The 15,473-nt window shown below is 46.0% G+C and overlaps 1 protein-coding gene across 1 annotated transcript in view; it reads right to left on the reverse strand.

The window, feature by feature from the left end:
• The window catches only part of USP12 (ubiquitin specific peptidase 12), a 107,180-nt gene extending 95,186 nt beyond the window's left edge, over positions 1-11,994 (reverse strand). The window contains exon 1 of the mRNA XM_047078065.1: positions 11,735-11,994. Coding sequence (XP_046934021.1) covers positions 11,735-11,782 — 48 coding nt within the window. The 5' untranslated portion in view covers positions 11,783-11,994. The remainder of the gene's footprint in view (positions 1-11,734) is intronic.
• Positions 11,995-15,473: the final 3,479 nt, after the last annotated feature.

The following is a 15,473-nucleotide window of genomic DNA, read 5'->3' on the forward strand; positions in this document are numbered from 1 at the left end:
TTAACTGCTCTCAGGATGCCTGGGTGGCTCAGTCGGTTGAGCATCCGACTTCAGCTCAGGTCATGATCGCACAGTTCGTGGGTTCAAGCCCGGCATCAGGTTCGGCATCAGGTTCGCTACTGTCAGGGTGGAGCCCGCTTCGGATCCCCTGTCGCTCTGCCCCACCCCCACTTGCTCTCCCTCCCAAAAATAAATAAACATAAAAAAAAAAAAGTTAACTGCTCCCTCACAGCACAATTCAGTAAACAATTGTATGTTAGTAAGAGAGCCAAACCCACAAATACCTTATCAAAAAAAAAACAAAACTCTCTATTAACCATAAATTTACGAGCCATTAGATTAAAAAACAAATAAATAAATAACCTAAAACTTTGCCTCATCAATCACTTGTGCATCCTAAGGCCAGGATCCGTAAAATACTCACTTTCAAACTTTGACGTGACTACATTCTGTCAAAGCGAACTCGTGAGCCCCGTCTTAACTCCCACAGTTCATGGCACTCGCATCCTCTCCTTATGAGGACAAGAAGTCCTATCAATAATGGTCATATAATGATTTTAGCTTCTATTTATAGCACAAAGGCCTTCCACATGAATCATCTCATTTCACATGCATCCACTCATGGGGTCTAATGGGAATTACTATTCCATTTCACAGCTGAAATCCAAGTACCAATAATTAATGAAGTGGGACTCAAACCCACACACACCCACACCCACACCCACACACACCTACACACACACACACACACACACACAGCTTAGAAGTTAGAGACAAAAATTCCCAAATTCTTGTTTAAAAAAGAAGGAGAGGGGCGCCTGGGTGGCTCCGTCGGTTGAGCGTCCGACTTCGGCTCAGGTCTCGATCTCACGGTCCGTGAGTTCGAGCCCCGCATCGGGCTCTGGGCTGATGGCTCAGAGCCTGGAGCCTGCTTCCCATTCTGTGTCTCCCTCTCTCTCTGACCCTCCCCGTTCATGCTCTGTCTCTCTCTGTCTCAAAAATAAATAAACGTTAAAAAAAAAATTTTTTTTTAAAAGAAGGAGAAACAAGTTTGTCCCAACCAAGATAGCTTCAACATATTGGCTTGTGGACATCATCACAGACTTGGAAGTCGAGAACTCTGGACCCCCATCCCTAGTTGCTGTGGTGGCGACCTGAAGCCTAGGTCTCCAACCTGTGAAAACGGGGTTACTATTACCTGAGCCTTCCTAACCCTAAGTGGATCTTCAAGACGACAGCCAGAGAAAGTATGAAGCTAACAACAAAAAAGCCCTAAATAACTTTGAAATGATCCTGAAATATCTCAAAGACCAGTCTATACATAGATTTGGTTTTCTTAGGTATGGCAGCAGTGTTGCATTGTTAGATATGTCGTCTTTTTGTTTTAGGCAGGTTTCTTGTTTAGCAATATTTTGGCTTTTATCCAATTTCATAGTCCCTTCACCATAATACAGAAAAATTTAATCTATTTAGCTTTAATGTAATTAATGCAGTAGGGCTTATTCCACTTCATTTTTGTCTTCTGTTTATCACTTTTTTTCCCCCCTTCTTGTTTTTCCCATCTTCCTGCCCTCAGAGTTTGAGTGCTGGTTTACATTTCTGCTGGTTTGGAAGCAAGAAAATTTGTTTCTTGTGTGGACTCGTATTTATCTATCCTTGAGTTTTAACATGCATATGTAACTTTAAATTTTCTAATACTGGGGCTTGTGGGCCCCGGGGCAGGGGCAGGGGCGGGGGGGGGGGGGGGGGGGGGGAGGGGAGAACAAGACCTTTAACAGGTTTTAACTACCCACTGAATAGTTTTCTACCCCATCTTGTTACTGTCATCTTTAAAAAAAAAAAAAAAAAAAGGAACTTTTAATAATCAATGTAATTAAATATACTGACACATTTTTATCAATTCCATTGTTTCATGATCCCTACAACTTTCCTCTGAACTTACATTTTCTCAGGCTAAATACACATTTTAAGGATATCTAAAGAGAGTCAATAGTTGTTGGTAAACTCTCTTGGTATTTCGTGGTCTGCCCCTTCCTCCTCTCCAGCCTCCAAGGATTCCTTCCGTGCAAACCAGCTACAGATTCTAAAAGCAGCACATCATCTGTCCCATGACTGCATACCTTTGCTTGCATCTGGAATCCCCCCGTTCTTGCCCATGCAATACATGACTTCATTTCACAAAATTCAAATCTCTTCTGTGAAGCTTTTCCCCTGAATTCCTCTTCTCTCTCCCAGAGTGGACCACTTTCTCTTTTGCGTGTATGTATCATTACTTATGCAAAAACCATCTCCTTACACTCGTCTTTTGAGTCTACCCTCCTTCCCAACCTTTTTCTCATCGTGGTATACACAGACAATAGTAACCGTAGAGCCCACAAAAATATACAGATAAGGCTGTTCTCACCGGGATGTGACTGGTCAAGGATCTCTGGTCAATCCAGATGGCTCCTGGCTGCCCAGTGGCCATGAGGATTACTTTCTCAGCACATCTATAAACCAGTCAGGACACACTCCAGGGGAAGCTCTGTGAGGCCAGGGCTTATCATGGTCATCTCTGTATTCTCAGTACCCACACACACCCTGATAATCGTGTAGTTCTCCATTCAGACTTCCTGAAAGTACTTACTGAAGAAAAGGCACTCTCTACACACACCCCCGAAAAACCCAAAGAACAAACAAAAAAAGCACGTCACTATCAGCTTAATAATAGTGCCCATTATTCCCCCGAATAGTCCCCATCCTCCCATGGAGAACACTTACTATCAGGCAGAAGACTTACTGGGTCACTAAAACACCAAAATAAAATCAAAGGCAACAGTACTCTAACTCGGCTAAAAGATGCTGTGATTTAAACCAGCATTCACAAGCATGAAATGCACGGATGGTTCCCGCACCTAAAGCATTTCGAGAAGAACATCTGTGAGCCATCGCTGAAATAAACATCACTTCTCGGTTTAAGTTGGACATAAATTTTTACTGGCACGCAGCCTTAGACATGTGGATTACTACAAACGGGATTACCGGCAAACGTCTACACTCTGTAGCCACTACACCATCTCTTAAAAAACAGCTAACGGTCTTTCTCACAGAGAAGCGACAGAAGAGCCTAAGCCAGAGAACATCTAGGATCATGAAATCATGAAGAGCTGCAATCAGGTTCTCTGTTAAATATCTTGTACTTGACATTATCACAACGTTCTTCTGGATGGAGCGCGTCTGCGAAAGCAAAGACTTAATAACTTTGCTTTTTCCAAAGCAAAGTGTACTTAAATGGTCTCCCCTCACCTCCCTCTTTAACACAAAGCCTAAGCGTGGGGCTTTAAACGATCAAACTTTAGTTTTAGGGATTTTCAACAACACCGTGTGTCCGGTTTCAAGTTTTCAGTCCAGCAACCCATACGAAACTCTTCACAAGGTCTAGCATTTACCTTTCTCTTACAATCCTTAAAGTACTTTACAGATATTAAATAATCCTGTTCCAGCCGTGAGGCGGGGAGAGAAGTTTTAGATAAGATACGAAAGTAGGCTGGGTAACTACACTGCAGGCCAGCAAGAGACGTTGTTCCAGGAGAGGACAGAGGCATGAACAATAGGAAGATATGAAAGGAAATAAGGCCTGAAGCTGACTTTAATGCACACAGCTCGTTCTCACAGGGGCAAAGAGTTGGTGTGCTTTTTCTCTCTAGTATAAAGAATAAGGTAAGATTTCTCATCGAAAGGTGGTATTCCCAACTTACCTAAACTTCTAAAACATGGTTGAGAATGTCACAAATTAGACCGTTTTATTCCCAGACAAAAGGAATAAAATCTTTCTACAAACTATTCAAAACAGAACGACAATCTACATTCTTGGTTTGTAACATCAGACTCTGATCCACCTCAACATAAATCTGTGCTTTCACAGTGTAATATACTACCACTAAGCTATTTCTTGTGATGAAAATGAACTTCAGGAACTGCACTGCATAAAAGAAATTTCAATTCTGCTTACTAACATTTGTTGAGGCCACGAACATTAATCAGTAGTGCCCCAGGATCCTTTCCATGCCCAGGGGAGCAAATCACTTTAGAAGGGTAGAATAACAAGAACCTCCACCGCCATTACATAAGTGATTACCATGAGCCAGATAGAATTTTGTCGTCTTCTTCTTTAATTTGAGAGAGAGCGAGCAAAGGAGAGCAGGAGAGGAACAGAGGAAGAGAGTCCCAATCAGGCTTCACACTCAGCATGGAGCCCAAGGTGGGGCTCCATCCCATGACCCTGGGATCATGACGTGGGCCAAGGTCAAGAGCCGGACCAGGTCAAGAGTCTGACGCTCAAACTACTGAGCCGCCCAGGCTCATTTTATCCCTATTACACAGATAAGGAAACCATTGCAGGCAGAAGTAACTTGTCCAAGGTCACACAACTAAGTAAACAAATGTGGAACCTCCATCAAGGGCAATAATTCAAAATTCTTTTGAATGATATCAGAAAAGAAGAAAATTTCAAACCTGAGTAAATAGTTACATAGAATAGCCTGCTAATGAATAAAATGGCAATATCACTAACTTCTACTACATGTTTTTCAAGGAAGAAACATGCATTTACTTTGGACTGTAACTTTCCATGAACAAAACTGGGAACCTAGGCATAACTCATATTTAACTGTATCTAATTCCACGCTCCTTATATTATCTAAAACAGGATTAGAAGCAACCTACTAAATGGGAGAAGTATTTGCAAATCATGTATCTGATAAGGGACTAATATCCAAGGTATATATAGAAAGAACTCATTCATAGAGTCAATAGCAAAAAAAAAAAAAAAAAAAAAAATCTGATTTTTAAAATGGGCAGAAGATCTGAACAGACTTTTTTCGAAAGACATATAGATGGCCAACAGGTCTATGAAAAGATGCTCACCGTTAATCCTCAAAGAAACGCAAATCAAAACCATGATGAGATACAAAACCTCATACCTGTTAGAATGTACCAAAAACACAAGAAGTAAGTGTTGGTGAGAACACGAAGAAAAGGAAACCTTTGTGCACTGCCGATGGGAACATAAATTGGTACGACCACTATGGCAAGCAGAATGGAAGTTCGTCAAAAAAATTAAAAACAGAACTACCCCATGATCCTGCAATTCCACTTCTGGGTATTTATCTGAAGAAAAGGAAAGCACTGACTCAAAAAGATACAGGCAGCCCTATTTACAAGGGCCAAGACATAGAAGCAACCTAAGTATCCACTGATGGATGCATGAATAAAAGAAATTACGGTATATGCATACAATGGAATATTACTCGGCCATAAAAAAGAATGAAATCTTGCCACATGTTACACCATGGATTGATCCGAGGGCATTATGTTAAGTAAGTCACACAAAGAAAGACAAATACCATATGAACTCTCATATGTGGAATCTTAAAAACAAAAACAAAAAACCCCCCACCTCATACACCTCATAGACATAAAGAGAACAGACTGGTGGTTGCAGTGGAAGGTGTGGGGGGAGGAAGGTAGTCAAAAAGTAAAAAGAAAAAATTAGTACATAAAATATGATTAAAGCTTCCAAAATGATAGTATCAATAATTTATAAACTCTCAAAGATCAGAGTATTGAGTTTTCGATCAAAAAGGAAACATGAGAGATATTTATTAAAGTGTCTAGTCTCATCCCCTTATTTTACAAATGAGAAAATTCAACTGGGACTTTTGAGAGAGACTTTCCCATATATACAGATCTAAATGTCAAAATGTGGACGAGAGGGGCGCCTGGGTGGCTCAGTCAGTTAAGCGTCCGACTTCGGCTCAGGTTGTGATCTCACAGTTCCTGAGTTTGAGCCCCGCTCGGACAGCTCAGAGCCTGGAACCTGCCTCGGATCCTGTGTCTCCCTCTCTCTCTGCCCCTCCCCCGCTCACGTTCTGTCTCTCTCTCAAAAAAAAAAAAAAAATGTGGACTAGAATTTACCTTCTGGTCCAACTGTTTTAATATACCATACTTTAGGATACACAACAAAATACTAGATTAAATTTCTGGAATTAAGCTACTAAAAGAAAATCTGATTTAGACTGTACCTAAAGCTGAAAAATGGTTTCTGGAAAGGAATTAATGCTGCTAAGTAAACAAATAATACTGTTAAATAATCTTTCCCGAGACTGTAAAAGTTTCAAGAGAGCTAGAAGAAATAGGACTTCAAAGCCAGGAAGAAAGAAACGTGCAAGTAACAAAATGGAGATGCACTTCATCTCTGGGCGCCCTGTCAAAGGCCTGGAATCAAGTAAGACAACAAGCCATGCTGTGATCAAGTCTGGCTGAAACTGACCACGTGGGTCATGGTAGGGTAAATCATTAACCTGCTCTGAGACCCAGTATAAAAAGATTAGCCAGAGGAGGAAGGTAAGCAAAACTACGTGATACAAAAGAGAGTCTTTATACACATTCCACACACTTGAATACGGTATTTCAAACTATACTTTTAAAGCATATTAGAAGTTTCAAATCCCAATGGTCTTACCTCCGCTTGTGATAATAAGTACCTAAGATTAGAATAAACCCACCATCGCTCATAAAATTCTATTTCTACTGGCTATATAACTTTATCCTCTAATGATCAATAAATAACCGGTCAACAACCTAGTAGCCTATCACCATACCTTACTGGGTTAACAATCTCGCCATATTATCATTTTAAATATTAAACTCTCCGTGCTTCCCCTGCCACTGTACAAACGTAAAACCTGGCAAGACAATCAGTCATGGGGAAAACTGAAATGTAAAATTTTATCCAGGGTGTGAGCTCAATTAAGTTCTTTTAAAAACGACAAAATATGCTCTGGCAGGTAAAGGAAGTCATTTTCTTTTTGCTTAAGAGTTTTCAAACTCTTTTTTACAGAATATTTTCCAAATCTTCTGTAAGGAGAATGCATAATTTTTAATAACGAAAATATATCTTAGCCAAAATCAGAAGACTAGCAGGCTTAGATAAAACTTTCATAATACTTATTCTAAACGTTTTCTCCACTAAGCCTCCTCAAACACATGCTCAAGCACTCTTTATCAGTATTTAACCATTTACGTGATAAAAAAAAAAAAAACAACCTCCTTATTTTTGAAATTTTTCTCTCTAAAATTAAGTTACAATAAAAACAGCAAAAATTAGGAGCGCCTGGGTGGCGCAGTCGGTTAAGCGTCCGACTTCAGCCAGGTCACGATCTCGCGGTCCGTGAGTTCGAGCCCCGCGATGGGCTCTGTGCTGACGGCTCAGAGCCTGGAGCCTGTTTCCGATTCTGTGTCTCCCTCTCTCTCTGCCCCTCCCCCGTTCATGCTCTGTCTCTCTCTGTCCCAAAAATAAATAAACGTTGAAAAAAAAAATTTTTTTTTAAATAAAAAAAAACAGCAAAAATTAGTAAAACAACGGCAACCCACTTTGAATGTTCCATAGAAACACGATTATATACTAATAAAATATTAGTAAAAATTATTTTAATGAAAGATTTACATCCACCCTATTTCCTGAGAAAAAACAAAGAATTTTATTATTTAATATAATACTGTGAGTACATGAAGACACGATCTCTCTCTCTCTCTCTGACACACACAAACACACACACACACACACACACAAGGGGGGGTCGAGGGGCGGCAATCACCATGTCACAGGATGTGAGAATTTCTCCTTCCTTTCCTTTCCTTCTGGAGTGATGATTAACTGCACTGACCATACGTACATCTTAAGTCTTACTGAGTGACCTCGATGAGACTCGAAACCATAAGAAAAGACAAATAGCCAGCCTCACCCGTGACTTTCTTTCAAGAAGTAGTTTGAAGGTTACCATGCGTCGGGTGCTGTGGCAGGGACTGGCGTTTAAGAAGTAAACCCGTCAGACCCAACAAGAGCTAACCCGTGGCCTTGGCCTCACGGACACCACATTGTAATGGCTCTCCCTACTCCCTGCCCCGTGACTGGGAGTGAGCAAGCAGCCAGGCCGGCGTCACCCCCGGATCCACCACCTTCTAGCGGCAACAACTTCTCCTTTATCCAGTGCCCCTCCCCAACAATCGCTTCCCAGCCTTGACTTCTACAACCCAAACAGGAAACAATAATGGTCAGCTGATGCTAACATGTATGAGAGAGTCCCCACTGCTGTGCTAAGAGCACCTGCCTCCGTGTAACGGCCAGGACCCATACTATAACTTCCTAGTCCTGTCCTAGGCCACCCAAAACTGCTCTACCAACTTCCACCTCAATTTTCAACCCTTTATATGTATCCAGTCACTTTTCCCATCATTTCACAATTATCACATACACGCTATTAGGTAGCTACTCTGTGAAATCTGAAGCCGGCAAAATAAACGTATACTATTTTTTTTTTTTTGAAGTCTGAGAAAAAGAGAGAGAGAGAGAGAGAGAGCACACATGCAAACGGGGAAGGGGGAAGAGGCAAGAGAGAGGGAGAGAGAGAATCCCACCCAAGCAGGCTCCCCACTGTCGGCACAGAACCCAGAGTGGGATTTGAACCCACGCACTGTGAGATCACGACCTGAGCAGAAATCAAGAGCCAAAGAAATCTGAGCCAGCCAGGCACTCCTGAAAATATATTATTTCATGGACAAATAATAGCATGAGGTATTTCTAGAGATATGTTTGCAAATTTATTATTCACTGCAATCTAAACATAATCACTCATTTAAGCCAGGCTACAACACTAACTTAAGAAAAACTGATTTTCACACGTTAGCAGAACAATGGTGATCCAGGGTAAGACATATCGAAAAGATTTGTTTTTAACAGCTACTTAATCCAAGGAAGGTATTGCCAATTCGCCCAGAGACCTTACGTCGACAAATGAAAAAATTAGGTAAACTTTATTTTCTAGAACAAAATTCCAACTCATCATAAATATCGCCAAAGATGCTGATTCTCTGAGTGGAAAGCATCATTCTCCTTCGGTCCAACTCCTCTTCCGTCTAACACTCCATACACACCCCCAACCTCATCCATGCCAACCAAACTCACTTCCGCCAGACATGGGTAGGAGAAATGCAGGGCTCTGAGAAGCTGTTCTATTGTATGCAAAAGTTAGCCCTACACCAAACTGCAGAAATAAATGAGAGTCCTTCCCCGCAAGGCCTTCACAGTCTAATAAAGAGACAACAGAAAAATTTTCAGTACAGTAGGATTAATGCCACTGAGACTACAAAAATTCTGTGAAATTATACGAGGGGGAGAGAGGGTGAGGAGGGACAGGGGCAGGATTAGGATAAGGCTACCAGCTTGAGAGACAGGTATGCCCTCACCAGACAAGAGGTGAAAGGAGAGTGTTCGAAGCTTAGCAAAACAGCACCTACAAAGGCATAAAGGTAAATATCTCTGCTTTTCTTGACTGTCAATTTTGTAACTCTCAGAAGATGGGTTGCAGTCTTCCCTCAAGAGATTATAGATTACTGTGGGGTGCTTGAGCGGCTCAGTCATCTGAGCGTCCGACTTTGGCTCGGGTCACGATTTCACAGTCCGTGAGTTCGAGCCCCACGTCGGGCTCTGTGCTGCCAGCTCAGAGCCTGGAGCCTGCTTCGGATTCTGTGTCTCCCTCTCTCTGCCCCTCCCCTGCTCATGCTCTGTCTCTCTCTCTCTCTCTCTCAAAAACAAATAAACATTAAGAAAAAAAATTTTTCTTTAAAGATTACAGATTACTTTGAGATATTTAGAGTTATTTTGGGAGTGCATCAGAATTTATTCAAATATGAAGACAGACACATCCAATTCTAACACTAGTTTTTGGAACAATCTTATTTGACCAGGCACTGATATTTCCCTACTCACCAGTAAGATGCACAAATACATGTATTAAATGCACTTGAGTGAAAGCCCTAGAAAGAGCTTAAGAGTCTAACATTCTTTGGGTCAGATGGCATGGCTTAGTGTTTGACTTGGCAAACCTCTTCCTCATTCTCCTAATCTAATTAAAGCATATATATTTATTATGTTAACCTGAATATTGTTTGTGTCCCTCCACTAGAATATATACACTATGAAAAGCAGGGACCGCCCTGATCACGACTGTTCCCCCCAGCACTCGGCCAGTCTTGGCACTTAGCAGGTGCTAAGCATGTATCTGATATACTTGAGTGAACAAATGGTCAGTAAAAAGGAAACACATCGCTCCTGAAGCAATAGACTCTGACAGTGAATTATGACCAGACAATCTGTATAGCTCAGCAATCTGGCAAGATTATCACTTTCAAAGACTTAATTATCACATTCCTTCTGAAACAAGATAATTGGCACACCTAAAAATAATGAATCCAAAAGATCCTGGGGAATCGTTTTAATCTAGTCCCTTTAACATCACTGCTTTCCTAAACCGTGTATTTATGAGAAAGAACAAACATCCATTTGGGGAAATGGATTCTTCAACGGTTCACTCTTCAATGATTTAATACTGTGCGATTTTAATCCCACCTGACTTCAGCCATTTTTTGTGCTGTTTCCCAAGCGCGCAGTATAGATTCTGCTTCTAAAGCATCTTTCCAATCTGATTCGCCGCTCCTTAAAGAAAGGCATGTACAATGTACTACTCTTAAGCCGAAGATTGCTTGGGGAGCTCCTGTATGCGATCAGGTGCACAAAAAGGGCCCGCAAGACCCAAAACAGAAGGAAAGATTTCAGGAGTCTTTAATAACACAATCACTAGGCCCACGTTGCAAAGAGTAACTTTCTTTCCGTGAGGGCTCCCAATTATGATCCCTAGATGGTGGCTCATGTGCAGCTAATGGAACGAATTTGCCCCATCGCGTGGAAAACTGTGGCCCTTCTGGCCAATCACAAAAACGAGATTCAAACGCCCCCACGTTTTGCTTTAATGAATTCGGGACTTTGCAACAGGCATTAGCACTTGTCCCTTAAAGTCTATTTCAAAGCCCCCAACGAAACCCCAACAACGAGCCTGTACAGAAATACTTCCAGCCACACGCAGATGTGTCTGGTGTTATTAAAGTAAACAATCGACGGGAGAGCTTAAGCTGTTTTCAAGATTAACGTGGATTCGCAAAGACGAGACTGCCACCTGGACACATGGCTGGAAAACGGAGAGCTCGTTGCTCAGCAAGAGCAGAAAATAGGAAAATTTTCAACAGCACTTATTTAAAGTTTCCACCTTCACACACACCCCCTTCCCCTTCAGCACCGGGTGGGGGCCTCGGCCTCGCCAGAGGCGCGGGGAGGAAATCTGCACTTGACTTCCGTCCTCTCCCGGCAGGAATGAGACCCTGCCTTCCTGCCCCGCGGACCCCCCACCCCCGCCCGGGGCCACCTCCCCGCTCCGCGCACCGCCAGACGGAAACGGAGAGGCGTCCTTCCACCTCCGACCCCGGCCGGGGGCCGCGCGCCCACAGCCCGGGGTGCGCCTCGCCGCTCCGCCCCGGCGCCGCGGGAAGACTTGAGCAGTTGAGCCCGGGGGCGCCGACGACCGGTGCCCGCGCCCCGCCACGTCCGGCACGGTCGCCCCCCGCGCCGGCCACCCTCGCGCCGCCCCGGCTCGCCGGGCGCCTCCCCGCTTCCCGGGGGGCAGCTGAGCCCCCGCGCTCCCCGCCCGCCGCCGTCCAACCGCCCCCGCCCGGGCCGCGGGCCCCGGGCCCCCGCGCTAGGCCCCGCGGGCCGCCCGGGCGAGGGGCGGGAGACAAGGGCCGCGGCCGCCCGCCCGCCCGCGGGGGTCCCGGGCCGCCCCCGCCGCCCTCCCGCCGCACCTACCATGGTACAGATGGAGGCGAATTTGGAGACTGTCATTAGGATTTCCATCCGCCCAACGCCATCTTCCACCCAATCACAGCGGCGGCGGCGGCGGGCGGGGGAGGAGAGGAGCCGGGCCGCCCGCTTGCACCGCAGCCCGCGGGCGGACCCCCAGCCGCCGAGGACCCACGCACCGAGCCTGCTCTGCCGCCGCTGCCGTCGTCGCCGCCGGCGCTCCGGCACTCCCCGCCTCGGGCCCCAGTCCCCGCCCGCCCGCCCCCGGCTCCTCCCCGGCGCAGGGCGCAGCCGCTGCCTCGGGGCCCGCGCCTGCCCGCGAAGCCGCCCGCCGTACACCCCGCCCTGCGCGCTGGGGAGCCTGCTCCGCGGCGGCCCTAATGCCCGGCCAGCCCGACAGCTGCGCGGCCCAGCGGCGCGCCCCGCCCTCCCGCCGCGCGCTCCGACCGCCCCGCGCGGCCCCGCCCTCCCGCTGCGCGCGGCCCCGCCCTCCCGCTGCGCGCGGCCCCGCCCTCCCGCCGTGCGCTCCGACCGCCCCGCGCGGCCCCGCCCACCCCGCCGCGCGCTCCGACCGCCCCGCGCGGCCCCGCCCACCCCGCCGCGCGCTCCGACCGCCCCGCGCGGCCCCGCCCACCCCGCCGCGCACGCCTCTTCGGCTCCGGAGCGCGCGAGCCGGGGAACTCCGGCGCGGCCCCACCCCGCGCACGGCCGGACCCCCGCCTCCCGCCCGTGTCCCGCGCGGTCCTAGAGCCCGCGCGCCGGCGGAGCTCGGGCGGCGAGAGCGGCGCGCGGGGAGCGTGCGCCCGCCGCTGCTTGGGCGGCGGCGGCCTGAGTAAGTCCCGGAAGGGACTGACCCGCCGCCTCTGCCGAGAGCGAGGGGACAGCCGGCCCCCACTGCCCAAACAGAAAACGGAGCTGATGATCTGGATAATTCTGGGTGGCGTGGGAGGAAACCTGCTTCTGTACGGTTAAAATAACCCGATAAGCATCCGTACGTCCCAGGCACTTAACAAAATGTAAGGTGGTCTGTTTCTTTGACATATGTTGGGTCAAAACACCGTGACTTCGCGAAAGACAAATTAGTAAGATAAAAATGAAACTGTATATTTCGCTCCGTGAATTAAGAAATAAATAATGAGGAAAGGGAGCCAAGCTGCCTTCCCGCCTCCCCTGCTGGCCATAAATTTAGAGTATGTTTATAAATACAGTACCTAAATATATTTGTTCTGAAAGTTGAGTTCCAAAGCAGGGAAGATCTCAACCCAGCCGTGATGATGACGTTACCATAGACAAGTCTCGCAAGTGAGAGAAATGTCGTGTGAGAGCTACTTAAGCCGTGGCAGCTAAGGGTACAGTTCCTCTTTTGCATCCTGTTCCTCGTGTCAGGCAGCTCAGCTTTATTTCTTCCTACTTAAGAAAGTAGTTCAAGCTAGTAGAGTGACTTTATTATGTTAGAAAGGTTGCAACATTTCCCGATTGGTGAGCTGCCGTGATGGGGTGCTTTTTGGGGTTCCCCCATTTCAGTGTGGCCGAGGGCCTGAATTCAGATGAAGCTCAAAAATCAGATACGCCTTGTCTAATGGTTCAAAGCATTCAAAACACAGCAAACAAAATTGAGGTGCAAAACAGATTTCTGGTACATGAATGCTGTTTCCATAGTGATTTCCTTTATAAGCTTGCCTGGGGAGAAAAAATTGCGAATAGAATATAGCGAAGTCCCCATAGTAGCTGGCCTGGTTCACCAGGCACCTACTTCCACGGAAGCTGGGGCCCTCCCTCTTTGCCCTGATACCCAAGCCAGTGGCGAGGACCCTACTTTACGCCAGCGCACACTCAGGTTTGCGGTGCTTGTCTCCCTGTCTCCCTGCCCAGACTCGGAAGAATCACCCACCCGAATTCTTTGTGTTCTGTTCTGCTCAGACCCCCAGGGCCTACCGCTGTCACCAGGCTCCCAGACCCCGCCTTGTCTCTGTGGATAAATGCCTGTATATAACTCCTGTCCTCCTCAATTCCTATTCTGTTCCAGGAAACAGGTTTAATGTGCCAGAATTTGAGCCCACCAATACGCTTCTTCGTCCATGAATCCTAAAACGTCACAGGAAGGAAGGCCACCAGCTTTACACATCATGTTACATGAGAACTGGCCTTTTTAAAGATAGATTCCTGATAGAATTGTCAAGAGTTGTGTCTAGGTGATGTTATAGAAGTCTAAATTCATGAGGGATGTCATAGATCCTAATAGCAGAACTTCACAATGCCTTAGCCTCAGGTCGACTGGAGAGGCACGGATATAAAAAGAGATTCTTCTATGTGCTAGGCACTGCCCTGGGGTATTTCTTACCATATGCGATACAGTTAAGATAAGATTTGACTGAAACACCACACTATTGTACCCAGAGCTTAGAAGGAGTCGTCTGGGTTTGGAACAGTTTTTACAAAGACCGTTGTACCTAGAGAAACACGAGTATGTGTATAACTGACTTGTTTGGGGCCTTCCTGAGTGCGGAAACTGCAAAATTTACCCAGGTAACTTCAAGGACCAAGCAAGTAAACAGACCAGGGCCAACTTAATCTACTCGGTTTTAAATTTTTAAATATTTTTTTCATTTGAATAGTTTTACACAATCCTGCAAAGACCAGAACCTTGCAAGCTACTTCATATTTTCTGTTACTCATCTCGCGTCTAGTTAACCACGCGTCACCTCATACAGGCATAGCACGGAGATATCGTGGGCTTGGTTCCAGACCACCGCAAAAAAGCAAATATTGCAATAAAGCAAGTCAAATTAATTTGGGAGTCTCCCAGGACATATAAAAAGTTCCGGTTACACTCGACTACAGTCTTTTAAGTGTGCAATAGCATTGTGTCTAAAAGACAATGTACCTTAACTTAAAAAATACGTTTATTACTATTGTTATATATTATATACATATATATGCATATGGCAATTTTGTAAAAGAAAACAATAAAGTTTGCCCCATTGACGGACTCTTTCTTTCACAGACAATTTCCCTGTAGTGTCTCTTGCTGTTTGATAGAATTTCCCCCACAGTAGAACCTCCTTCAAAACTGGAGTCCATCCTCTCAAACCCTGCCCTGCTTTAACTTCTAAATCCCGTGTTGTCACGTCAGCAAGCTTCACGGCATCTTCAGCAGGAGCAGAGTCCCATCTGGAGAAACCACGTTCTCTGCTCAGCGGTGAGAAGCAGTCCTCACCCCTTCGCGTCCTGTCACGAGATCGCGGCAACGCCGTCCACCTTAAGGCCCCACTTCGTCTAGTCCTGGTTCTCTCGCTGTTTCCGCCACATCCGCCGTGACTGCCTCCACTGACGTCCCGAGCCCCCAGAGTCATCCCCAAGGGTGGGAATCCACTTCTGCCAAACGCCAGCAGCGGTGGATATTTTGCCCTCTGCCCGTGCATATTGAATGTTCTTAATGGCATCCAGAATCTAGAATGTTCTTAATGTTCTTAATGGCATCTAGAATCCTTTCCAGAAGGTTTTATTTGCTTAGCCCAGATCTACCAGAGGGATCACTACGTATGGCAGCTATGACCTTACAAAACCTACCTATTAAAATATAAGGCCTGCGGGGTTTTGTACATAGCAGGGCTCTCGGGTGACCAGGTGTATTGGTCCGTGAGGAGGAATATTTTGAAAGGAATCATTTTTCTTAGCGGTAGTTCTCAACAGTGGGCTTCAAATATTCAGTGAACCGTGCTGTAAACAGACGTGCTGTCATTCG

The sequence above is a fragment of the Lynx rufus genome, unplaced genomic scaffold (assembly GCF_022079265.1).
Source record: "Lynx rufus isolate CCGP_SWC_20201006 ecotype Redwood Valley unplaced genomic scaffold, mLynRuf1.p SCAF_1, whole genome shotgun sequence".
In the NCBI taxonomy this organism is placed as follows: Eukaryota; Metazoa; Chordata; class Mammalia; order Carnivora; family Felidae; genus Lynx; species Lynx rufus.